Below are 27,317 nucleotides of genomic sequence, written 5' to 3' on the forward strand. Positions count from 1 at the left end.
ATGGCACTGGTATCAAAGTGTACCCCTTGCAATACAACTGTTGGAAGTTTGTCGTGATTGTCAGTTATCGAAATGGATGGACATTGTAACATATGGAACTCTATCGAGATTATTCAGGGATACAATTATTTGCTAATTTAACGTCAACACATTGCATTATCCACTTATTCCAGGTAAAATTTGTCACCTGTTTAGTAGTCCGCTTACGTACGTACACACGCACTCACGCACGCACCTACGTACGTACGTACGTATGTATGCATGCATGCATGCATGTATGTATGTATGTATGTATGTATGTATGTATGTATGTATGTATGTATGTATGTATGTATGTTTTCTATCTGCTATGCAGCAAATACATATTTACAAAATTCAGCGAATCTATATTTCATTTCATACCTTTTACTTGTTAGAAGGCATTGGTTAATTAGCACATGATAAGCGTGTGTTGAATGGTGCAATAACATGACATTATATTACAATCAATATCAATGTATATAAAATCCTGAAACGCGAAATCAACTGAATGTTTAAGTTAAGAGTTTCTTTTTCTGTAGGCCACTTCAGTTTGTTCGTAATGAAGATGAGATTTTATATCTTTGTTTTCTAAGTTGAGAATTAGCGATACGCGGAGCAATTGGGAAAAAAGAAAGGATTACTATAATCAAATGGCATTAAACTCAAAATTACAACAACACCATTCACGTCCATATGAATATGAAAACAACAAGCAACAGCTGAAATATTAGTTTCGATTTTCAAATTATAGGAAATAACACAAAATAGATCATCTGGTCGTTGAATACTTTAGCCCCGACGAGTGTATGTCAACCACTCCACAAAGTCCATATCAATGTTTAATATGCTGTCCGTACTCGCTTATAAGTCGATTCGAATATTACATTGCATGGACCCAAACTTGCCGCCGCATCATGGGCTAGCAAATCTGGAATGATGCAGATAAATTGTTAGTAGTAATCAGTTGAATAAACAATATAGACCCTGATGTGCTTGTGCAATAAGCGATGACTGTCAGGTATTATGTTTGCAGCTGGACTTTACGTATGTGCGAATATTCGTGGTTTCGATTTCAATCAATGTACATGCAGATTACATATGGCGCGGATACGATAAACTGACTTTATTTTTGGTATAATATTTTGTTCATGACTTCGTAAAGGGATTCAATATGTTTACCTCCTTTCCATTTTTATGAAAGCTCTCCCTCCCTCCTTCCTTTCTCAGTGTGACATTTTAGCATCATTATTTTCATTACAAATGTCTCTAATATATTAGCGTCCATGATTTTCATATCGTTTCTAGTCTAGCGATTTTCTAATTATTTTTGGCATTAGTATTACGGCCCTCCTCATCATTATTATTATGGTCATCGCCGTCATCATCCACTTCCTCTTCCTCATCATTATCACCATAATCGTCATTACTACCTTCTACTGTCATCATTATCGTCATCTTCGTTGTCATCGTCAGCATAATCATCATTGTTGTTGAATTCATGTTCCATGAATTGAAGCATTTGTTTTAAAAGACAGTGACCAAACATGTCTCGTAAGGATGGCATTGCCTAAACCTTTCGAATGATGCTATAATCCATATGCTGCCAAGGACCACGTTGCCTAATCAATTTGAATGATGATGTCTTAAATATACAGATGTTATTAACAAGAACGAAAAATATGCAAAGTAAATGTTATCAGCGATGTCGATAATGTTCAGTGATAACACCCCATTTTGTCCTGTGGCATCAGCATTCACTTATAGTTTTAAGTGTTTTTTGTTTGTCGGCTGCAACAAAGGTGTATAGTTAGTTCTTACATGTAAAGGGTACCTGCTAGAACCTTCGCAACAAAAGGTTTGTGCCTCGTCTATTTATGTCATAAAAGAAAATAACTGAAATAATGAAATAAGAATGTATGGAAATATGAGCTGTGAAAATATAAAACTGTGAGAACGTAAGACTAAAATGTCAAGTGACTGAGAAAGCTCTAACGGATTCACTGACATAATATAAAAACAAGAAGAGTGAGCCAATTTTTTCACTCCAATTAACAATTTATTTGGAGCAAATATATATCTTGCCCAGTCTAAGTGATTATGCCGCAGAGGAAAATATTCGTGTGACTGGTCTAATGCAAATATTTCGCATTTCATGTAAAAGTGCCTCACCTAGATGTGTGAAAAGAAAAACTGAATTTTGCATTATTGTGGGACTAACAATACCTTAATGAGTTAAGACTCCTTGCATTTCGTCCTTAGGGGCCATCCATAAATGACGTCACGCTATTTTGGCCGATTTTTGACCCCTACCCCGCCTCGTCACACATTTTTTAAACAAATCCCATCCCCTCATCACACATCGTCACAAATGTGTGACCCCCCTCCCCCAGTTGCGTGACTTCATTTATGGACAGTCCCTTAACGCTACCCATATATGACCATATTTGTCTTGGGATCCAAAAGAATCAGAACCAGAAGAGATGCATAACTGATTTAAGTAATATGATTTAAACAATAGTTCATTTGTACTGATATAAGTGTTGAAGGGTCTGTGAAACTCTCTGTTGTAAAAAGTATCATTGTAAGGAATTTACATTTCCAATATTGTGCAATTAAATTATGCATAAAGCAGGATACACATTGTTCAATATTGAAACATACATGCTCACTACGTCCAATCAGGCCATGCTATAGTATTATATTGGTAACAGAAAACTGTCAGTTATTTAAACCAGGATAAGAAACAATTGCAATGACTTAAACAACGATTCATTCACTGATATAAATGTTGAAGGGACTGTGAAACTTCCTGTCGTAAAAGTTTCATTGTAAGAAATTTACATCACCGAGACTTTTGTATTATATTACTCAGCTGCGCATGCCCGTAAGTATTAACGTATTGCTGCTAGGTCGGATCGCCTGAACGTATATGTGGCCACATTTGTTGTTTTGTTTGTCCTAGGAGTTTGCAGGCATGATCTGTTTTAGTCGTGGGAATATAAACGGTTTTGCTTTTGTGTCAGTTGATTTTAAGAACTGTTTTTCTCGGCAAAAAGGGGTTACAGTCAAATCATTACATAAAGATAAGAAATGGTTACAACCAAACTAAACAACACAACCAGTATTCTTTTCTTCGTCTTAAGCATCTTCATCGTTAAAGTCATAACCACAACAGTGTCAAACTTACCTTCACCGTCAACATCGTTTTTGTCAACAACAACAATAACAACATCATCATATAAAATATAGTCGATAGAAGAAAACACCATATATCGCCGAAACGGTTATGAAGTTAAATTGTCATTTTCAAGTTTACGTTTATATAGTTACGATTAGCAGAGGTAAATCAAAGTTGGATGTGCAGACAGCATCAAACAACAAGTTGTAACCGAAGAATATGTTGCACGAGTACGAGTTGCAAGCAAATGTTTCTGCTCTCTCTCTCTCTCTCTCTCTCTCGATCGACCGATCTCGACTGCTTTAATTTAAATTTCCATATTCTTATTATACTACAAGGTTCAATGCACGCCATGCCTGTATATTATATAACCTACTCAATGTCTGTTCTCTCACGTTTTTAATGAGGCCAGTATCTCTCTTACACTTTTGGAAAACACCTTTACTTCATTTCCCTTTTAGTTGGTGTAAAGGTATATGAAGACGAACTTAATCCTTACTATATCATATTATGAGAGAAAAAAATTAATTCTTTCCCTCGGATTTCCCAGGAGAATAAACGAAATGAAATAGACATTGAGAGCTTCGTGTCCTTAATCAGTTCACAGTTGTTCTCGAACACGAAATAATCAAACCATAATCCCATATTAATGGACCTCGAGCCAGACTGGTACCAATAATTCGTATGCATCGCTTTGTGTCAAGCGCGACAATGGGTTTACCAGACTGTCAGAATTGTCATGTTTTCTTAACGTCATTCTATGAAAGGGAACCGATATTGATGTGATGGATTCAATAAGGAAAGGGCATATTATATTTAACCGAACACTTGATCATTCTTGGTGATCATATGCCATGGCTAACGTCCAACATAATTCATTTAGCAACGACTTTATGTACCTGTAATCGCACTGAGTTTTACTGTGGTGTACATATGATGATACTGAATATTTCCTGTGAGACGGCTGCAATATAATTATATTGTTTCATGTCATATATGATACCTATTGGTAAACGTACTGATTCCTAAAGTCCTAGCTCACCACATACTCCTTTGAGAAATTTGCTTACTTTGGTTTCAATATTTACTTCATATGTACTATCCTAGCAACAACCACGAACCACATTGCAATTTCAAATGTACTCCACACCGTGAAAACAGTGCTAAATCTATCTCAACGGTATTGTTATGTTATACTGAATTGCTATGGCTTATATTTTGGAAATGAAGGCTTCAGTTGGCACTGTTCGAATCCGTTATTTTTTTCTTAATACCAATAACTCGTTGTGTTGAGCTTTCTAAATGACATTCCACTCTCTTCAACAAAAGTTGTTTCGCTCATTGTTGAATGAGAAATGCTACATATACAGTAGCGTATATTACTGCTCGGTTTTCAGCCTCCATTCATTAATTATGTTAAATTATTTAATTTCTATAAAACGATTAATAATATGCGTGTTGTAAGTAATTAAGAAAAGTGTTATTCACTGAGTATTACACATATTAATCCCTCGTTCGTATTCAAAGAATGCCCGCGCAAGCTCTGACAACGTGTGTCACGTGATATCTGGTACAATATGTGATAATCACGTGATATTGTGTATGACATTTGTTAATTCTCACGTGATATCGAGTACAATATGTGCTAATACCTACATAGATATCAATATGGTTAGAAAATAATCATGTATATGTTGTTGTTGTTGTTGTAGGATGTAACATCATGTTTCAGCACTAATCGTGGAGGAAGAACCCGAGAAAACCCCATAAAAAAACCACCGACCCACGAGTAGCTACTAGCAAGCTTTCTGACATACCCACATTGACCGAATCCGAGAATCGAACCCACGCAGACATGGGTGAGATGGCAGTGATCCGTAACGGAGACCACTCGGCCGCTCGGGGCAAATCATGTATATGTAATATCGGTAAATCATGTCATAACACTGAGCATGTCATATCACTTTATACATATAATAACGAAGTTATAATGTATCATCTTAGTAATTCAACAAATTTAGTATCATATAGAATAATTGTGTCGAACGTTCAAAAGGAACCTTTAATCATCTTTGCAAAGACACAGTCTGTCAAAACGGACAAATATTAATAAAAGTCCGATCTACCTTCTCGCAAATACTTTTAAGCGAATCTATTGTTACATGTTTAGGCTCTAAAAGCAGTAACAAAGGAATGAGTGAAAACAACAAGATCCTGTAACTGCACAACCTGGGAATAAATCAGGGAATTCTTTCTCAATTGGATTGACTTTCTTATCCAAACAAGACGTGTCAGTTACAATTGGATTGACCACAACCTTTTTCACCAGGTAGGTCGCTGCCTAGTACTAAATGAACGCCATCAACGGGTAAAACATACACTGTGCCCACTGTCACGGGTTATGAGACTAAGTCTGCTGACAAATTTACACAATGGAGAGGAACATTAACAAAGCCGCACTCTGAATAAGAACACTCTCATTAAAAAAATAACTTCTCAGAAAAATGCAAGTAACTGACAATAAAAGACTTTAAGAAGATCCCGTGTCCCTTAAAATTTTGATATGGATAGGAATGGTTCATAATTCTTCATAAAAAAATCAGACTGTGGTTTATTAGACCCAACACATGTATTGCTTTCAATACATGGCCGTGACCTTTACCTTTTAGAAATAATATCATTTGAAATGGTCTGTTTTGATTCTAATGCCTATTTTTCAATTTGTTGCAATTAGAAATAAAGTGTAATTTCGTCTTGCTATATGTACACGTAGGAAGAGAAAAGGATCTTTGGTCAAGTTTATCTGAAGCTTGATTTTTAGAAGGTGTGCATGTTTGAGATTTAGAAGGACTTGTATTAGTCTGAAATACCTTTCTGCCAGAAGACTGCTGAGTGGAAGACTTGCCTACAAATGAAACTGTATGAGCTAAAGCATACTCGTCAGCGGCACGAGCAGCATTTTCCAAGGTTTCGATCTTACGCTGGTCAAGATAAATCCTAATGTCACTATGGAAACAGTTGTTAAAGTCTTCAACCAATATGAGTTGTCTGAGACTTTCGTAATCTTTATTAACCTTTCTAGAATCGCACCACCTATCGAATCGTCGTGCCTTTTCCCATGCAAATTCGACAGCTTATATGTGTTTCAATATACATCATCTGTATACATCGCGCCACCTTTGCAAATGTATTGTCTTTTGAGGACTGCGAATGAAACATACAGAGATAATTATTTATTTGCTAATGTTCATTCCTGTTCATAAATATTTAAAACGATTGAAAATCTTTATGTTTGATTTTGTTTTTTGTTGTGTTGTTTTGCTTGTTTATTTGTTTTTTATTTGTTTATTTGTTTTTAATTTGCTGGTCCAATGTGAGTGCTTATACTTCTATTGGACGTATAATCGTCTACTACCTTTACTATTCCTTATTTTACAAAGTACACGATTTCAGACCTAATAACGTTCATAATTCCAACCCTGATATCATGAAATAAATTGACTATTTTCTTTGATTTCTTCTAAACCCCATACATAATCATAATTTACATTTGTCGCGGCATCAAGGTTTCGGTTTTGTAATAATGACATATTCATGATAGTGTAATAAATCTTCTTGAAACAGAATAGGCATTAAGAATTGATTTAATCAATCAGTTTATGTTAGAACCCTCACGCGAAACACTTCACCTTTTCCTTAACGCGAGAATCAGTGGGAAAGCTATTCAGTTTAACGTTATTAAGAGACCTAGTTTTCCGAGAATATTAGCTGGATATGAATGACGATTGGTGCGTAATGTTGGAGGATATAACTTTTATAACAATATATATATATGTTTAAATACGAAAGAGCCAAACTAATCGTGAAAGCGATATCATATGTGTTTTAATATACATCTAGCTCTTGAAGTAATGTCCAGGATTGTTGTCAAAATGTACCGTAAGTAACAATGAAAATGTAGAAATACATGTTAAATTCCGCGCGCGATTAATGTCTTGAATAAATTGCGTGGTTATTTTACTGCCAGAGGTTTGTTTCCGTCTATATTCTGCGATAACAATGTCATCACGCAATCAGTTCGGTACCGTTTGTCAATAATAAAATGTCCATTGTCACGCCTTACTCTATAGAAAAATAGTCATAAATATATGTGCTTTTGTAAACTATAATAATCACAGATTTCTACTCTAGCATCCTACTTGAACTCTCGCTTTTAGAATACTTCTAATTTGATTTTTTTTAATTATATATGTGTGAGGAGAGAGTAGGGCCGAAACCTCTGATACATGTCGCTTGTCGCGTATTTTGTAACACTTTCCCTCTCGTCCTCATCCAAATTAAACATTTCCACCTAAATACAAAATCAACGAGGGAAGACAATTATTTCAAAACAATTGCAAATGAAATTCAGTGATCTTAAATCGAAACCGAACCTTATCGAATAACATATGTTATAAAACAAATACGTTTGAAAATGTACTCATTATATGGAAAAATAGGTTTTGACATAAATCGATCAGATTGTGTAAGGGCATTACATACAAATTTATATAAATGATTGTGACCTTGACCTTATCGTTTTGGCCATAATGAAGACACGGGCAAGGGCTGTCATTAAATCAGATCCTAGAATTTATAAAATATTCCTTGTAGCCAGAAGGACTAGTTGTTTGAGAAATGTACTAATCCTGTCGAATAGTCATAGTCCCTGCCAGAAAAGTGTCAAACAAGTATATCGATTAAGAACCCTTTTATTTCTTAAATATGACAATCACTTAAGTATCACAATCACTTAAATATCACAATCATGTATAATTCAGAAGAACAAACTTTGCTTAGAAATTGTTTTGTTGAAATTATTAACTTTTTCACAAGAATAACAATCACTGATTTTCCAGAAATTAACTGCAAATGATTCAATAAACACCCATTCTGAGCTTCATCAACCGGATAGAGCAAATAGCTTAAGTAGAGAAAGACAATGACCTCGTCCATACTGTTCATTACATATTGGAACGCCACATATACGATTTCAGGCAGTTGTGGTGTAATTAAAGCAGGATGAAAAGATGTTTCATTACAGCATAGAAACTGAGGGCGTTCATAACAGATACGAACTAACGAACAAAGTATGTCCCTGTGGTATTAATACTTTAATGACCGAATCGTAATAGGGATTTTGATGACAATGACACTGAAGTGGCTTTCATACGAATTATTTTAGTCAGTTCTTACTCCACAATTTCCAACCCCGTTGTGGATATATTGACAGTTAGGCTGTGGTGTCCGGTCAGAGCTCATTGACACTGGTGAAGTTGGTATTCGTCAAAACCGCGTGCTGTTGATATGGAATCAGAACACATTTAATTTTACTGTATATTCTCTACTGAACTTTCCGCCGTGTCCAAATGATAGAAAATCATATCTCATTCTAAAGTATATTGAACGTTGAACTCTCACTGAAGTTCTTGTTATTGGTTGACCCGCGTTTCTTTGAGAAGCTGGACTGTAAACAAAACAATGTGCAATCGAATACAGATTTCACTTTCGTATCATCACCAAGGCCTTATTACTCACTGTGCACTGTCGCTGAAACACACACATACAAAAACACCATAAGCTCGTATTCTAAAAAGAAAAAAAAACAGTTACCTTTAAATCCATACCAGGAATGCACAAATCTAACTCTTGTATCACCACCAAAAGGAGTCAGGTAAAAATGCTCTAAAAATAGATTAGGACTAAATTCGAGGGTACCGAACCGGAATTAGTACTGAAATGTGATTCCACATAGGGTATCAGCTTTCTACCGGGACTAGCAAACACAAGCGATCTTACATCGGGCCGTACATGCATCAGCTATTTAGGAAGATTATTTACGTCGTCGGACATTGCGATTCTAATAATCGTTATTTCTTTAATCCGTTGATATATTCATGAGACAGAGAGCACATGTTAACGCTACTTATTATTTGGTTGACATCACTTGCCTAGTGCCTACTCTGCTGTCGTGCAGTAAATGTTGAATGTTTTTTACAGGTTGCTGTAACAGTGAAAGGTTTCTGGTGTTGTTCTCAGAATAAATATATTTAATAAATGTGTGTTTTCGTATTTTTCTTAAAGGAAACCAAACTTTTACGTTAAAACGTTTATTTTTTACAAAAAAGTAGGAAATTTATTTTTTAATATCACGTTACTGTTGGACTTCTGATGTCATGGACATGTAGGCTGCGAGATTTGCGCAGTCATTGGAATATCATTGCAAATGGTGAGAACCAGGTCAGATTTTATAAACAGGATAGTTTCTTCTCCTCTGTCAGCAAACAGACTGTCTTGAACACACAACCTTAACATATAAAACTAGCAAACCGGTAGAGGTTTATTCAGCCTCGTCTTGAAATACGGTCTGTACATTCCTCATTTATTCTAAGTCTCTAGGGAAGCAACTGAATCTCGGAAAGTTACGTGATCAACGGATTAGATCTGAGAGAAATTGGACTTCTGCATCGTCCTATCATTCCGATTTTCGAAAGTTATGCATGGTAACATAAATAAATGCTGACTATTAACAACTGAAACTTTACCAGCTATATGACTATACAATTATGCAAACTACTAGCCCGACTGAAAATGTACTAGCTTCGGGCATTAAAATTATGCAAACTGCTAGACCGACTGAAATTGTACTAGTTTCGGGCATTAAAATTATGCTAACTACTAGTCGGACTGGAATTTTAGTAGCCTCAGGCTAGGGAACTACTGCTTATATGGACTCTTGGAAACGACACAAAGTAATGTTTGTTTAGTTCCGGTTCTCGTGTATCGCGATCGCGAGAGAGAGAGAGAGAGAGAGAGAGAGAGAGAGAGAGAGAGAGAGAGAGAGAATTAAAAAGCGGTGGATCACATTATTGGATTTTTAATATGATTTTTTTTGTATCACTCTTTCTTTCTTTCCTTCTGTCTGGTTTTTGCTCTCTCCTTCACTCTGTGTATATCTATCTATCTATCTATCTATATATATATATATATATATATATATATATATATATATATATATATATATATATATATATATATATATATATATATATATATATATATATATATACACATCAAAGTCTATCTCACTAATGGCTTTCTATTGTGAACTATAATTTATTTCATGCGATCCAAAAGGTTGAATGGCCCTGTCAATCATGCCTGACACTCTTTTTACCAAAATCGGACTCATTGACGTAAGCGCGTGTCGGCGTTTGGCGGTCTGGAATGGAAGAAGAAAAACCTATTTTGCCAGCAATACTCTCAATCACAGCCAGCCAATACATAATTCGGGAAAATTTCTGGACCGAACAAGTTAGCAGTTGGTTTCCTTTCGCTAGAATAAGAAAAGAAGCAAAGAATGGAAAGTCCCTAATCGAACTTATTATATATCCTGAAATAATAGCGTAAAACCACGATTTCTCAGTCTACCATTTTAACATTTCGGAACGCGTATAAAACAATATTTAGCTTCCCATGTGGATATTCCAGCGTATGATAACTATGAAATTAACCTGATATGTATTTCAAGGAAAGACAGTCTGACTGAAACACTGTGACAGATTTAAATGTACTTTTTAATTATTATTATTATTATTATTATTATTATTATTATTATTATTAGAAGTAGTAGTAGTAATAGTCGTAGTAGTAGTATTAAAATCATTAATAATAAGCAATACAAATAATAATAATAATAATAATAATAATAATAATAATAATTATTATCATTAGTAGTAGTAGTATTAGTAGTAGTAGTATTGTTATTATTATTATTATTATTATTATTATTATTTTAATATTATTGTTATTATTATTATTATTATTATTATTATTATTATTATTATTATTATTATTATTATTATTATTATCAATGAGCCATGCATGTAGTGTCCATAAAGGTTAATGAAGGATAAATCACTTTATGGAGATCTACGTTTATACTTACCTCTTTTGATCGAATATGTATTAAGTTATAAGCGTAGCTGATCTTCACGTTCGTTCAGGAAAGAGAGTTTGTCAATCTGATTTCCAAACGCACAACATTATTGATTCGCACGTCTTTGAAGTAGCTCAGCAAGTTTTCTGACAACTGGGTGAATATTCTTTTCCTTTGCCTATTTCTCTAAACCGATTTGACATCATCAGAAATTGGATTGACCATTTTCTTTGATTTCATCTCAGAAGTAATTTATCAGTTTGCCGTTGTTATGCCAGTCGCAACAGCTTCTATCAATTATCATAAAAGTCGATATTTACATACTTAGGCGTAATTTACTTGGCAAACAAAAGGTGAAAAGTGTTGAGTTAATCGTCAAATTTATCCCCAAGGAAGCAAAACGAATATTTAAGAGACAGGAAAAAAAAAAGAAAAAAGAAACGGGTAACAGGCTATATTCTTTGAGAATCTTATGATCAGAAATCTACTCTTCATAAAAATCCTTCTTTCCCCGATCCGCCTCCATTATTATCGGCATTACTGTTATCGTTCTCATTATCATCATTCTACTTCAGGTTAATGGTTGATACCATTTAGGCTGTTAAAAAGCAGTCGGGGTTTTAATGATATACATTATTTCTTTAAAACAAAGTAGATGACAAAAACTGAGTGAATCAGCAAGGTCAACAAAAAAAAAACAAACAAAAAAAAAAAACAACAAACAAAAACAACACTGTCTTGGCACATTACAGTCTATTGGCAGCTGATTCAGTATGAAGCAAGAGAAATATCACATGTGTGTATGATGATTGCAAGTTTTTATTTTCTTGTTCTTGTTTGTTTAATCATTCTTCAGCTGAGTTGGTAGAGCATCGGATTAATGAACGACGGGTCTCTGGTTCGAAACCAGCCCAAGACAGAATACGTCAGCTGCCTTGTCGTGTCCCTTGCATCTCTTTGGCATGATGTATGTTCAAAGTCCTGTTTAAAAAAGAACGAAACAAAAACAGCGACACCTGCTGTAACAACCCGTCTGCCAGAAAAGCGGCTTTAGAGGCATTTATGAAAAGCAGACTTCTAAATACCCAGCGTTTCCAGTTGTTCCTTCTGTAAATCCAAAGAAAAGTACATTAAAACATAAATATTTTCGGATAAGACACGCTGAAGTTTTAAGATACTGACATTCCCATAATTTCTACGTTTTATCTGTACATTCATATAATGTATCAATCCGTAATGATTCATCCATATACAATAATTGAGCGTTATCACAATAGTACATATTAAACGCCAAACATGACATGATAACCATCCTGTATTGGTACGAAACACTGATCATAAACTAAGTAACAGAAAGAAGCAAAGCTAACAAATTTTGTAAATTTAACAAATAATTTGAGAAACAAAGATATAAAATAAAACTATAAGATGAACTTAGAGTATTATGACATGAAATCATAATAGTCCTAAAAAAAGTACTACTTAAGTCGAATGTTCCGAATTATTGTCAGATTCTCAAATGTACAGGTAGCCAATATCCACGATGTATTAAAATGGCAATGTTCAGAACTTTTTTGAATAAATCACAGTAGTCACAGAATAAAGTTATTGTCCAATGAGCACCATGTATTCACACTGAGTAATCCATACAAATGTTTCTTATCAGTTAATATCCAAATACAGCGTACAACATACGTCTGTAGATTTAATGCTACAAGAAGGACACAAGAGTTACTAATGACAATATTGTCGAAAGAAAGGAAACAGGCATAAAAGTCAAAACGTGCATTTTCCCGTACTTTTTATGTGTCCAATTGCAAATCCCCAATATCATAAAACAACTCACATGATCTAACCTATGCAATAGGAAATAAATTAATTATTCGAAGATCCCACTTGAACGATCTGGCTAGTGGGAAACAACCTGAAACATATCAACCTATTTTAATGTTAATACTTTTACTATTAGTAGCTGTACGTAAACATATTTTTATAGATCATATGCAAATTTACATTCCTAATATCATAACGAGATAAAAATTATTGAATACTTTATATAATTTCGGGCATTTGTTTATTTTTGTGCAGTATTATATCAATCATATGCCAACGCTTTCTGGGTCAGTAAGCGTCTACTTTAAGTTACCTGGTAGAACACCTGCCAGACCGTCGATGGAGTTTTAGCAGATATAATTGATCACTTTATATCCTGAAGTATTGAAAAGATAACGTCTTATACTAGCCAAATGAACCAGAACGTGTGTTAAATTACGTTCTCTTACCCTTACTGGCTTGAAATGATGATCCAGAACAGACGTTAAATCGCACTGTAGCAGTGGCTCACTTAAAATGACCAAACAGATACTCTACATTAGACTATTACCGTGACTCACATGAAATGATCAAGCATAGACGTTCAAATACACTCAATAACTGTGACTTGCATAACAGCCTATTTATAAGTATTCCCATTTTTGAATAATCACCCATTTTAAATTCTTGAATCCTTTTTTGGTTTAAAATAGCTGTTTACATTCACCTAGGTGCGGGCTCTTACGGAAACGTTAGGTATTATGATGTATACATACACCTAGGTGCAGAATCTTATGGAAACGTTAGGTATTATGGTGTATACATACACCAAAGTGCGGAATCCTATGGAAACGGTAGATATTATGGTGTTTACTTACACCAAGGTGCCGAATCTTATGGAAACGTTTGATATTATGGTGTTTACTGTTCATTCTTTTCTTGCAAATTTTTTGTGTCTACTTGATGTCATTGTTACACGAGCGAGTGTTATTTTTAATCCGCTTCCAAGAATGTCTTTAATCTGGCTGTGAATTTAAATGATATGTTCATTAGATCGATAAACAATGGCTTTAATATTGTTTTTGTGCATGGAAATGATTCTGTCGAACCGTAGTTTTTCCAAATCGCATTTAATTCACCCAAAATAGATTGGTAATTGTTTTCTGATTGTTTTGAGATAATATTCAATATTTGTAGCTTCGTATTCTGTTTGTGTCAGCGACCGACTACATCCACAAAAGTCTGTTTTAATGATCTCAGGCACGATCAACAAAGGCTTAAAAAAACAGGATTCAAATTATGGAAGAAATAATCAACACGTTTTTTGCGCCAAGGCAAAGAATCACAGTAGGTTCACACATTTTGTTCTATGAAAGGTGACTCAGAAAACATTCAGAACGTAAACGAAACTGTTGAAAACGTTGACTAATAGCAGTTTTATCATAGGCATGCCCTAATGCAAGGATACGAAAACAAGCATCGCTTTATTGAAAGCTTTTATGTAAGCTACACGTAACTGTGACTGACTACAACACTAACTCAAGATATTTTTATGAATCGTCAACGGATTGTTGTCCGTTAGAATCTTCATTTATGGGCGCTCAATTGTGCATCCACGTAGTGCTTGTGACATACTAGCAAATGTGCATCATATTTTAAAGGCTGTTAAAACATTTAATTTGTCCAATATAGAAATGTATTCTAAGGTCAAAGAGCCTTTATGATCGAACAAGCCAATGTTTCTTTTAAAACATATTATTATTGCCGTCGCTGCTTTTCTTTGCTTGTGTGTGTGCTGTCAGTCTTACATAAATAAAAAGGAGATACATTAGATGCAGCTTTGCATGAACACGTTTTCTTATTACAGAGATCTCGAAATCGATTCTCGAGACTGATTTCACAGCACCAAGAAGTGCAATGACTAGGTTATTTTTCTCATTCTTGAAACAGTTCAAGTTGTCTTTTTCTTATGTGCCTCTATGAATCCCCCCTTCTCTCCATCCCTTCAATCAAGAAACAAATATATTCTTGTATCGTTACAGAATTTATGCCCGACAAATCAATTATCAAGCCTGATTTCACAGCAAAAAGAAGTGGAATGAACAGTTAAAGTTGTATTTTCCTTATGTGCCTATATGAAACCCTCTTTCTCTCCATCCATATGCCCTTATTATAAGGAAAATAATTATTTTCATTTGATTCTGTCTTACTTATTTTCGTTCTTTCTCTCTCACCCTCCCTTAACATGTGTGCATACTTTACTTGTCATGAGGAATACGATTCAATTTAGTTTATTATCTGTTTTCAGATAGTAACTTTGTGCTGGGAAATGCTCTTGCTGGCGGTTGCCCAATTGTGTATTGCTCGGACGGTTTCTGCGAACTAACCGGCCTTCCGCGTGCACAGGTCATGGGGCGAAGCTGTGCGTGCAAATTTCTGTACGCAGAGGACACAAAAGTAGAGGATAAGGCAAAGATTGACGAAGCATTGGAGAAGAAAGAGGAGCTAAAAATTGATATAACTTTCAAGAAGAAAAATGGTGAGCATACTTTAAAAATTATGCATGAAAACTATTATGGAAACATAAACTAGAAACAGTGCTTCAGAAGGCGTTTTAATACTTTCGTTTTTGAAAGACATTCAGTTCCCCTTGCGTTATCTTTTTCACGTGTATGTTACTAACTAGACCGTGACAATGATCATTCTACTGTGAATATTTGTTACAAGTACCACCTAAAACCTGAAACGACATAATAACCGATTCAACAGCAATAACAACAACAAATCATAATTATTATTAAAACCTGCGTTAACGAGGCAACAACAGTTTGAAAGCATCATTATCATCGTCTTCGTCGTATCATGCATATTAATTTTGGTGAAACCTTTAAAATGAAATTGGAACACATCTGAAAAAGTAACGTGTCTTCTAATTTTTCCGACGTTAATATTTTAGTATGAAATTCCACTATACATTGTATTAAACTCCAAGATGCACTGTATGAAATTCTACGATACATTGTATTAAGTTCCACGATGCACTGTATGAAATTCTGCGATACACTGAATTAAGTTCCACGATGCACTGTATTAACACCCTCAAATCACTAAATACCTATAAAATACTTCCATTCCATACATTACTACCAGAGTTATTTAATCCAATGGTACGAAAAACGTGATGTTTCTGCCATTATAAATCTAAATTTGCCACTAACAATGTATGATACGTCATGATTTTCTGCATTATTGTTAGTAATTAGCTTTCTGAAAATGACACCGAATTAGTCTCCTGAACTGCGACGTAATTATCATTAATTCACTTTGAACTGCATGGGCTTAATTTAAGCTGTAGGTGTTTATTTTTCCATTTCTCCATTATCCCCCATATAGCACAAACAACGGTCTATCCGGGTATATTGTTCCCCACAAGCCTGAAACATAATTGATAACATTGCTGAGAACTCATTATGCAAGTGTTTGCAAGCACTAGCATGTATTCTTTGTGGAAACTTAATTCCGTAATATCGTGTACGTTCACAGACACCTATTTCTTCGGATATCGGGTTAATTTCGTAATATTGTGTACGTTCATAGACATCTTTTTCTTCGGATATCGGGTTAAAAACATTTTTGCCATATGAATGGCTTCAAGACAAGGCACAGGAAGCATGTAACATTCCATTGCTTTGACTAATTACTGGTACTTCTAATCCGACAAATATAAAACATTTGATAACTAGTTTTGTAATTATTTATGGCTTTCAATCAGCTGTAGAAAAAAAGAAATAGGAGAGATAAAGTCCTTCACAAGTTTTAAAAGTTGTGGCCATACATTCGAAAAATGTACCTTTAACTTTTGACATGTAAAATAGATTTGTTTAAAAACAAATTACTGCAACTTAAAGTTAAGACACATTCTGTCGGACATAAATTCTGTAACGATACCAGAAGATAGTAGTTTCTTGTTTGAAGGGGACATGTAATTATAATGATGCGAACGTTTGAAAAGACCTAATTTTATTTCTTTTACATGAAACAGTTAGTCCCCGAATTAGGAAACATCTCATCAAATTTCAGATGTATTTGAAATGTTAGCTCCTAAAAATGGTTCAGTCATGATACAGAGTTAAGTTATAAAACGTTAAGGATTCACTGATGTGATTGAGCTTCTCTAGCGTAGTTGCCGATTCGTTGTGGACCAGGCTTGTTTATACACACCTTTTTTAATGCACAAGCCCAGCACAATAAGGTTGCATATTTCAACACTATAGTACTAGCAGAATATCACCAGTGATATCATGACATCATAAAGTGCACCGGTTTTACATCAGAGTTAACCATATTACCACTTTTCTTGTATAGGTCGTTGAATGTTCAGTAAATAAACCAAATTAATAATTTTCAGAATGTGGTATATACGGTTTTTTTATTTACCTTCGTTTCGGCCTTTGCTTGTTATTCGTTTCCAATGAAAATTATGAAAATCTGAAGCCAAAACTCACAATGGATGTCGAACGATAGACAGTTTCGCATTTCATACATTTTATTAGACATGATCGCTAGTGATATATAAAGGGACTAGGTTTGTTTTAGTTTTTAAACTCCTGTTAAGAGAAATTCTTATATCGTCCATCATTGCTGAATGATGATGGTGACGATGATGACTTTGGTATGAAGTATCTGATTTCTAATACTTAAGTAAAAAATAAACAATTAGTTGTAGTAAATTACATTGAAGCTCATTCTCACTCACATAAATGCAGCACAACATACGCATTGAGAACTGTCCCATTGTATTTCATCTGTCATATACACTTACCGTCTATACTCGCTTAAAATATTGAGTCAAACTGCAAACAGCAACTATTATTTTCTGCTGTATGCCAAATATGTGCCTGCAGATCAGGGTCTGTGCTGTTTGTTTTACTGATTATTCCTAACAAACTACACATACTCATATATGCAACGGCAGATCTCGGTTGGTTCAGTTTGCAGTTCGACTCGTTTTATCAGAGTGTATATGCTTTAACTCGATGTGATCCACAAGTAGAGGTACCGATCGCAACGCATTAGGCGATAGCTTTCATTGTGCAAAAATATTTCCGGAATAAACACAAGATTCCATTATTTGCAAATACCATGCCTCATTATCCGCAGCTGTATTTTTATATTTAAAAGGAATCTATTTACATGTTTATGAATAGTATAGTTCTAATGACTATTGGAAACTATTTAACTTAAAAATGGGACGAAGTTATATTCCATATGATACCCATACGGTAGCCTAATTGATCATGCTAAGTGAATTAATATTTTGTACTTGACTGCTACGTTTTAGATGAAAGATAATCGTTGCACATATCATATTAAGGAAAAGTTATATAAAACTGATCAATAACTCTGGTTGTGGAACTATAGTTTTTGTTAACAGTTTCTATGGAACTTGATCAAACGGAAAGGATACTATAATTTATTGAGAATTTACAATACACTAGATTAACCACTGTTTAAACAAAGTCTCGCATTTTATTTTCCGACATGTTAGACACAGATAGTATCAACGGATAGAATTATTAGTTACATTATTTGATGCGTTTTTCTTGGTTTCAAGTTTATATTAGAATTAATATTGATTATTACAAATAGTGTTTCACTAATTTCAGTGTTCCCGTAGAGTAGACTGTGACCAAATGTGAATCGAAAATGAAACAAGACATATGCATGCACATACATCCTTGCATACATACATACACACGCACACACACGTACATACATACATACATTCATATATACATACGTACGTACGTACGTACATGCATACATACATGCATACATACATACATGCATGCATACATACATACATACATGCATGCATGCATGCATGTATGCATACATACATACATACACACATACACATACCTACCTACCTACCCCCCCCCACACACACATACATACATACATACATCCTTGCATACATACATACATACATACATACCTACTTGTCCCCATTCGTCTGTACTTACAATACCGAGTTCAGTAGTACAGCAAACCACCCTTTTCCTATCAATGCTGGTTCATATCATCAGCTCTCTTCCAGACAAAACCCATAATGTTTAAAATGACATTAAGATAACATACACCGGCTCTTTATTACCTCAGTACATTGATGTTATTACGGCAGCCATAGTAGGGAATCATAAATTGTCCAGCACAAAAGGTCACAGTTCACTATAGTTCTTTCTATTTGATGAGGGACTTAATGGAAGGGGTCGATCGATCTCATTCGAATGATTGAAAATAGAACAAGAATGCAGCAGGTTACGAATTAGGTGAATGTGATGCAATATGGACATAGAACACAATTAATTTTACTATATGTTCTCTACATTTGTTTCTTGATACTGACCTTACCAATGTGTGAAATCAATAAAAATCATATGTTAATCTAAAATATCTTCAAAGATGACTTCACAGTGAAGTTCTTCTCAAAGGTTGACCTGCATTTTTTGGAGAGGCTGGACTGTCAACAGAGCGGCATGTAAACCGAAACAGATTTCACTTCCGGATCATCACCAAGGCCTTGTTTCTCACTGTGCACTGCCGCCGAAATACATATAGAAAACCAAACCCTGCGCTCATATTCTCAAGAATAAACAATTACCTTTAAATCCCTATAACAAAATGCATAAATCTAACTCTTCTATCACCACCAAAGCGAGAGAATAAAAACTGTTCTAAAATTAGACTAGAACTACATTCGTGGGTACTGAACTGGCATTACTAATTGTGGAATGATTCCATATGGTCGCACACCATAGAAATAGATGCGTGAGCAGTGTCTTAAATCCCACGGACAAACTTTAAAACATGGCGGTTACGTTTCAGTATGCAGAATTAAGCAACGATGATGTGACCGGGGAGATTCTATCTTACAGCCTAATATAAAGTTACTTTGTTATACAACTGAAATGGTTATTACATTATCTTATCCTTATAATTGGAAATCGAATCGAAGTAAATTTATATTGTTTATATAATTAATTTAGACCACGGTCCTATAATACATACAAAACTGTTACTTTATTAGAGCGCATTACACTTCTTGTAGTATATTTGCAGACGATAAGTACGTGCGTTTGTTTAGCTAATAAAAGGCATGTGAATTGTTAAACTTTGACATTAAATTAAGCTATACAATTTTACTGAAGACGGAAGGGCACACCAACCGTTATGTTAATATCTTTGTTTCTATTAACTTTTATATTAAAACAACAAACAAAATCCTTGGTGTCCGTCATGAATTAATATTAAATTATTTCTGGACCACAAGTTATAAAAAACAACACTTTGATGTAATACTATTTGTCTCAGTACTAGTTTTATGGCTAGAACATCTAAGCAGAGAAAAATCCAGACGAACGTAGAAACACAATCTTTGGCATATATTTGTTTTTATCAACAATTAGTATAACTTGTATTTTTTAAACCAATATATTTTGTTGGATGATTTATCTTTTTCTTGCTAATTTAGAAGAGCAAAATCTTTTTTAGTTATGAATTTAAAGCACGAAGAAACAATAACTAATTATAGGAAATGACAGACCGATAAGATAATTGCAATTGCTTTGAATTTACACATAGATGAAGAAGAAAGAACAAAAGGTCAATAAATGAAAATAACATTTCGTTAAACGGATATTATTCGTTATACGGACACAATAAATGGAAATACAAGATGCAAATTACGAATATGAACCTATATTCCGACTGAATATATTTTTGACTGTTTTTATTAGAACCAACAATACATCAATTATCTTCTTAGTCGATAAATCAATGATCTCCTCTAATCACAGAGGGCCTGAAATCTATATAAAAAATGTCTTTGTTTGGTTTATCTACTAAATCTCGTTAAATATTTTATTTTTGAGTGTTATTTTGTGCACATTGATGCGAGAAGAGAATCATTGTTCCGAGTGTAAGACAGAATATAGCGTAAGCTTCAAGTTGTGTACAGTACAGTATTGTTTTGTTTGTCCACAAGCATTGCCGCGGTTTACGCATGTCTTGCGGGTTAATAAAATCAAATTATATATGTCATTTTAGAGAACAAAAAAAACGTATTATACACGAACAAAAAACAGTGATATGCATAGTAAATATCTACAGGTCGTATTTTGAACTTTGACGACAGACAGCGGCAGATGTAAATCTTGAATGGAATCTGATTAGTACTAGAATATGCAAATCGTAGATTGATAGATTTCATGTGGGACATGTGCTTAAAGACAAATGACATCTAATTTTGCATACGTTGATAGATTTCATGTGGGACATGTGCTTAAAGACAAATGACATCTAATTTTGCATACGTTGATAGATTTCATGTGGGACATGTGCTTAAAGACAAATGACATCTAATTTTGCATACGTTGATAGATTTCATGTGGGACATGTGCTTAAAGACAAATGACATCTAATTTTGCATACGTTGATAGATTTCATGTGGGACATGTGCTTAAAGACAAATGACATCTAATTTTGCATACGTTGATAGATTTCATGTGGGACATGTGCTTAAAGACAAATGACATCTAATTTTGCATACGTTGATAGATTTCATGTGGGACATGTGCTTAAAGACAAATGACATCTAATTTTGCATACGTTGATAGATTTCATGTGGGACATGTGCTTAAAGACAAATGACATCTAATTTTGCATACGTTGATAGATTTCATGTGGGACATGTGCTTAAAGACAAATGACATCTAATTTTGCATACGTTGATAGATTTCATGTGGGACATGTGCTTAAAGACAAATGACATCTAATTTTGCATACGTTGATCCAGCAGGTTACCCTTTAGCAAGTGAATGTTTTCACGAATACAATTATCTAACGCAGGAATAAGCTAATTATGTGGTTGGAATGTGGTATGAAACCGAATCTTTTCATGACAGTGGAATATTCCGCTATCGTTTGCGTTTAGTGTTGAACAGTAGTTTATGTTTTACAACTGTATTATAGTAGTCTGAAGTCTCCAGCACAGACTTACCATGATATTTTTTACTTTGAAGCACACACCTATACGCACACACATATACGCGCACCTACGTGTGAGTTTGTCTTACCCTGACGTTCCTTTTGTGTGTAGAAGACGATGCTGCAAATATCCGAATAGAACTTAAAAAGAAAAGAAAATACATTTTTATGAGAGTATGACAGTGCCGGAAAACATAAGTAACACTCATTGCGATTGAAAGAGCATACATCTTAAGCTGAAGTGTTTTATAATGTCCAGAACTATATGTTATTTGCTGCTTGTCATTGTGCCATGTTTTGTATTCCTTTATGTGTTTGTTTGTTTGTCTCACCGTTTGTGCCCCCCCCCCCCCCATATTGTCGCACCGAATGCATTGTGTACAAGGTCTATAGTTATAATATACAACTGTATAAGCATCCCATGTTGGCTTTGATGATCGGATGAAAATATAATGTTTGCATCTTATTGGGAATGCCATCTGGAAGTACGTGTAGTATCATCTATGGAGTTAGTTAATATCCATTTTACCAACCTCACATAAATTTCTGTATAATATTCTTATTAATCTAACAATTTGAAGTGTATTGCAAATGGTAACTGCTTCTCCACGCATGACCGTCGTCTTGTCGATTTTTAATTAAATCAGCGGCCTTGAAACCGTCGCTGCCGTTTCTGATAAGCGATTGCATTACTCAACCAGACGTTGACGCCAGTCGCCATCTTCCAAAAGCAACACCTACTGCTTAAATAAGTGGATCAAAGGAAAGGTTTCGTCTCAGTTTTCATGTGCTGGTTTGATAAAGGACAGGAGAGTGGTGAAATCGCTGTCAAATAATAAATGATCAGAATTGTTTAATAGAGGGACTGTATATGGTGTTTACAGCAGACGTAAGGAATTTGTTCTATCTACCTATCTGTGACAATTTCTAATATAAATAACAAATATATTGAAAAAAGTCGATATATTAATTACTGTTCCGTAATAAGCTGGTAATTTGGCCATGTCTAAGTGCTTTGCATAATAACAACATTTGTTAGATAAAATCTAGCAAGGCAGGTTGGTTTTTTTTTACGCTCAAGAGATGACTTTATTTTAGTGACACACGACTTGAAGGCAGAAGTATTAAAAATCTATATCTTTGAGTAAGATCTGACTGGAAGGCAGAAGGTTTTCTCCTAATCGTGCTGAAGAAATAATTGTCAGCGGATTTAATCAGTTTGCACAATGAGGCACATTTTCGCTAGTCAAGGTTCCGATAATCCTATCTGCACCTTGGCGGATCGAACAGATATATCGGTGCTCTGTCCTAGCGACATCTATTGAATTTCATGTGTTGCCTCTCTTAGCATTTAATTCCAACTAACCAATAGTGTGGTGAATTGTACATCGGCCGAAAACGGTGGTGACAATTAATCTGAAAAAGATACTTTGTAAGTTAAACATCGAAATTTGACTATGTACCAGAAGGAAGCCATTACATATATATTTGAGTGAAAGGTATTTGTAAACACTGACCGGCACTGGAAAAATATTTTTTTTTATTAGTCCATTTAAGTTGTGTGCTCCCCTTGTCTCGATAACGTAGGAACAGAGCTCAAATGTGAGTAACTTAATTTTGCTTGGATGCGGTGGCTAGCAGCCGCATTCAACGAAATTCACAGACACGAAGCACATAAGTATCTTCCCGATATGCCAAGGTGTAGACAGGGTTATCGGTACTTAAGCTAGCTAGGTGAATTAGGCAGTACACCTATTATAACGTTCAGTATTTTAGTAGAATGACTTTTCAAACACGTTATTATGTAAATAAATTTAAATTATGGACATGAACATCCCTATGTTCTCCTGGTATTTGTGATGTTACGTCATTAATTCCATGTTTTAAAATAGATAATGTCATACAATTTAATGTCTTATTAAGAGGTACATCCATGTAACTCGAATCACATTCATTGTCACAAAATAATATGACTTTCCAAGTTATTGTGTAAAATTAATATAAATCATCTCTTTCCTTATCCTAAAGGGCTTTTACTTCAGTGGCTACAAAACAATGCTTTACAATAGAAAAAATAATAACAACAAGAAAAAAAAGAAAATTTAATTTTGATGGGTGATTGAAAACACTACAATAGCGTAATTGTACAGAAATGATCTTCACCATTTTTCCAGCGAATTACTAAATCCGTATCCCCCTCATCAACCTGTAAGATTTCCAATTCTTTCTTATTCCGCATTTATAAATCTAGTCGTATAAAGAGAGATAAATTTGCAAATATATGCTGATAATTGTTTTTCCATACATTACATCCTGTTGACGACATGGGATTAAATAATTGCGATCAGTTATTGCTTTACTATAGAATAATATCTATCTTGCATATGTTTCTTAAGGTCTCGGTAGCATCAAGAGCTTTGCAGACCAACAAGACAATTTACCATATGTCATCATGCAAGATTTGGGTGGTTATTTACTAATGGATGTGCAATCTCCATATGATATTAGAGAAGTTTCTTTTAAGATATTAGCGTTACATGCTTAGCTCATTGGACCTAGAGCAGCGCAAGAGCATGTAGTTGTCGCGAATTAATTGCTCTGTAGTTACATGAATTTTCTTTTAACATATAGCTTCTCCCTATTTTCGATAATGCGTCACTTCATAGGTATGTTCTCAGCCTTCCTGTGGTCCACGGAGTCAAATTATACCAAATTACTAGTTGGCTAACCCCACATTTATTATGCCAGTAGGAAATCTCTGTCAATAATGTTTAGGCAATACAATGTTGATCATTATATCAGACTTGGCTTGTCAAGGTTTGACATTGTATATTCAGCACCGTTTCTTGCACAACTGCCATGCCTGTATTACCCAATTTAATACCAAGTGTGTTTTCTCCATTATGTGGTTGCTTGACGGGAACATCACGACACGGTATTAAATATGAAGTCTCAGGTTGTTCGTGTTTCGCGGTAAACGAACTTTTCAACGATCGAGTTAAGTTGTTATGGACGCCATTTTTGTTTGTTGTGACCCATGCCCTCGATGGTTCGATATTACAGATATGTGATTCACATACGTTTACACTCAGATGAAGTCACAGTGAACTTGTTGCCGAAAATAATGCATGAAATATGGTGACTTTATATAAAAAAAACTGTAAGATTTATCAAGTAATGACATTTGTTTTCTGCATAGTTTCAACCTCCCTAGCAACCGCAGTTATTTTAGTACCATTATACCCTGTCATTGGTTTGCCACAGTTTATCCATTAGGGAACTCTTGTTCTGCTACTGAACACTGTATAGGCATATTCAGGAATAGAGTTTTTGTCGCATAGTTTTTTACAGATTAAGATATAAGATGTAAGACTCTTTTATATACTGAAATATATCTAACCTTATTCATATGTGCTTCGTTTCGCGAGAATTGCACTAGGCTGAGGTTTGCCAGTTTGCCACATCTGATTCGTTTGTGGATTCGGTCTGCCAATTTTGATTGGTTCAGTACTGTCACGTGTTTAAAAATCGAAGGTTACATATTGCAGTGGAAGACAGTACATGTCAGATGATTGCAGAGCGCGGTCAAATTCAAAACCAGAAGTAACACCCGAGAAGTCAAACACCCTTTATATGTAATGACATATATAAATTGCTATAATAATAATAAATAAATAATAATAATACTAATAGTATAGGCCTGGCTTAGTAATACTAATACTTTGAACTGTTTCGACATTATTTAGGTGAAAAGCTACTAAAATAAGCAATACTTTGGACATTTGAACATCCGTATTTTTTACAGTATGCAAAGGCAATCAGTTTGGAAAACTACGTAGGAAATGTTTAAGTAAATTAATTTTCCAAACTGTCGTGCAGTTATCTTCTGGGTTAAACGAATGCAAAGTAATTCTTCAATTCTCGTCTCTTGGGGTCACTCTATGATTTCCAATCATTATTTAATTTATTCAACATTGAAACAGACTATTATGAGTTGAGACATTTTATTGAAATGATCCAGGAACAAGACATCCAAAATTAACGTCAGCATCTAATTCTTACGATACAAGAGTGCAAGCATCGAGTGCTGCAACTGAAAATTAAATATGCATTGAGTTTAGTTACGGTCATTTGACAAGTCTAACAGCATCTTTGAAAGACTCTGTTTATGAGAAATTGTTCCATATTCCCCGTCCCCCTTATTCTAGCTCTATCTTGGATATATGAGTGTCATGATTTGTTTTGCTCCATGCCTTTCTTTAATTGATTTGTTGGCTTTTTTGCTATTTGTTCTTTGATGCATATTTAATTTGTATTATGTGTTAGTTTTTTTCGTCAACATTACATATTACGTTTATCTGTATTTTGTACGTGACCGTGTCCAAAATAGATTTCATGGTGCTTCTGACAAGTGACATTAATTTGTAAAGAACGGAATCCATAGCTAGATATTTCTCTATGATTGCAAATTAAATATGCAGATCAACTTTAATGGTAAACATGTTTATAATCTTAATTCTCACCCCAGAAAAGTCTACAATGGAAGTTTACGTTAAGCGACATCATAATTCAGAGAATGGTAATTGCCATCGAGGTCAAGTAGATTGTTATATAACACTGTTTACCTAACAATTGTACATTTGTGCCTTAACATCTTGACCAAAATCAGTCTTATTGTTCTGTAAAGTTTTTCATTAGGTTGGATTTATTTATTCGAATTATTAGTAACTAGAATTACAATGTGCCCAATAATGTTGTTGGACAGAAACGTTAATTTGGAATTATTGGGAATTGGGGCAAGAACATTTTGGATTATTTTATTGTGATACATCAAAAAAAGACTGTTAGCACATAATCACAATCCAATCCACTGGACCATTAACATGGTCGAAACTACAAGCACATGAACGCATTCAACATCGGAATTTATTTGGAATACCACTCGAATTCAGGTTGAACTTTATATATTTTGTCTTGTGATAGAACATTTAAAACCATTGCGGATTTAATTTACAGATTTGTTCTTTTATTTTCAAATTTTCATGTTGTATTCTCAAGAAATAAACTATGTGCTTTCAAATTTTACAAGACTTATTGGTTTTCGTTCTTTTCTGTCACTTAGCTGAAGCTAAAGAGTGGCAACATGTTCTTAACATTTGTTTTTACCTGCTGCGCCTCTCTGTACCCAATGGTCATAAAAACAAAACAAAAACAAAGACAAAATGAAATTAGATTGACTACAGCATTAATAAAAAGGAAATAGCTTTTTAATTAAAAGCA

The 27,317-nt window shown here is 34.4% G+C and overlaps 1 protein-coding gene across 2 annotated transcripts in view; it reads left to right on the forward strand.

Moving 5' to 3' along the window:
- Window positions 1-27,317, forward strand: part of LOC149790237 (voltage-gated delayed rectifier potassium channel KCNH8-like) — a 301,499-nt gene that overhangs the window by 208,456 nt on the left and 65,726 nt on the right. For both annotated transcript variants that reach the window (XM_089972264.1, XM_089972265.1), the window contains exon 2: window positions 15,298-15,528. In XM_089972264.1, the coding sequence (XP_089828390.1) occupies window positions 15,298-15,528 (231 nt within the window). The remainder of the gene's footprint in view (window positions 1-15,297; window positions 15,529-27,317) is intronic.

Source organism: Sinohyriopsis cumingii, chromosome 10, assembly GCF_028554795.1.
Source record: "Sinohyriopsis cumingii isolate HCF-2022 chromosome 10, ASM2855479v2, whole genome shotgun sequence".
Taxonomy (NCBI): Eukaryota; Metazoa; Mollusca; class Bivalvia; order Unionida; family Unionidae; genus Sinohyriopsis; species Sinohyriopsis cumingii.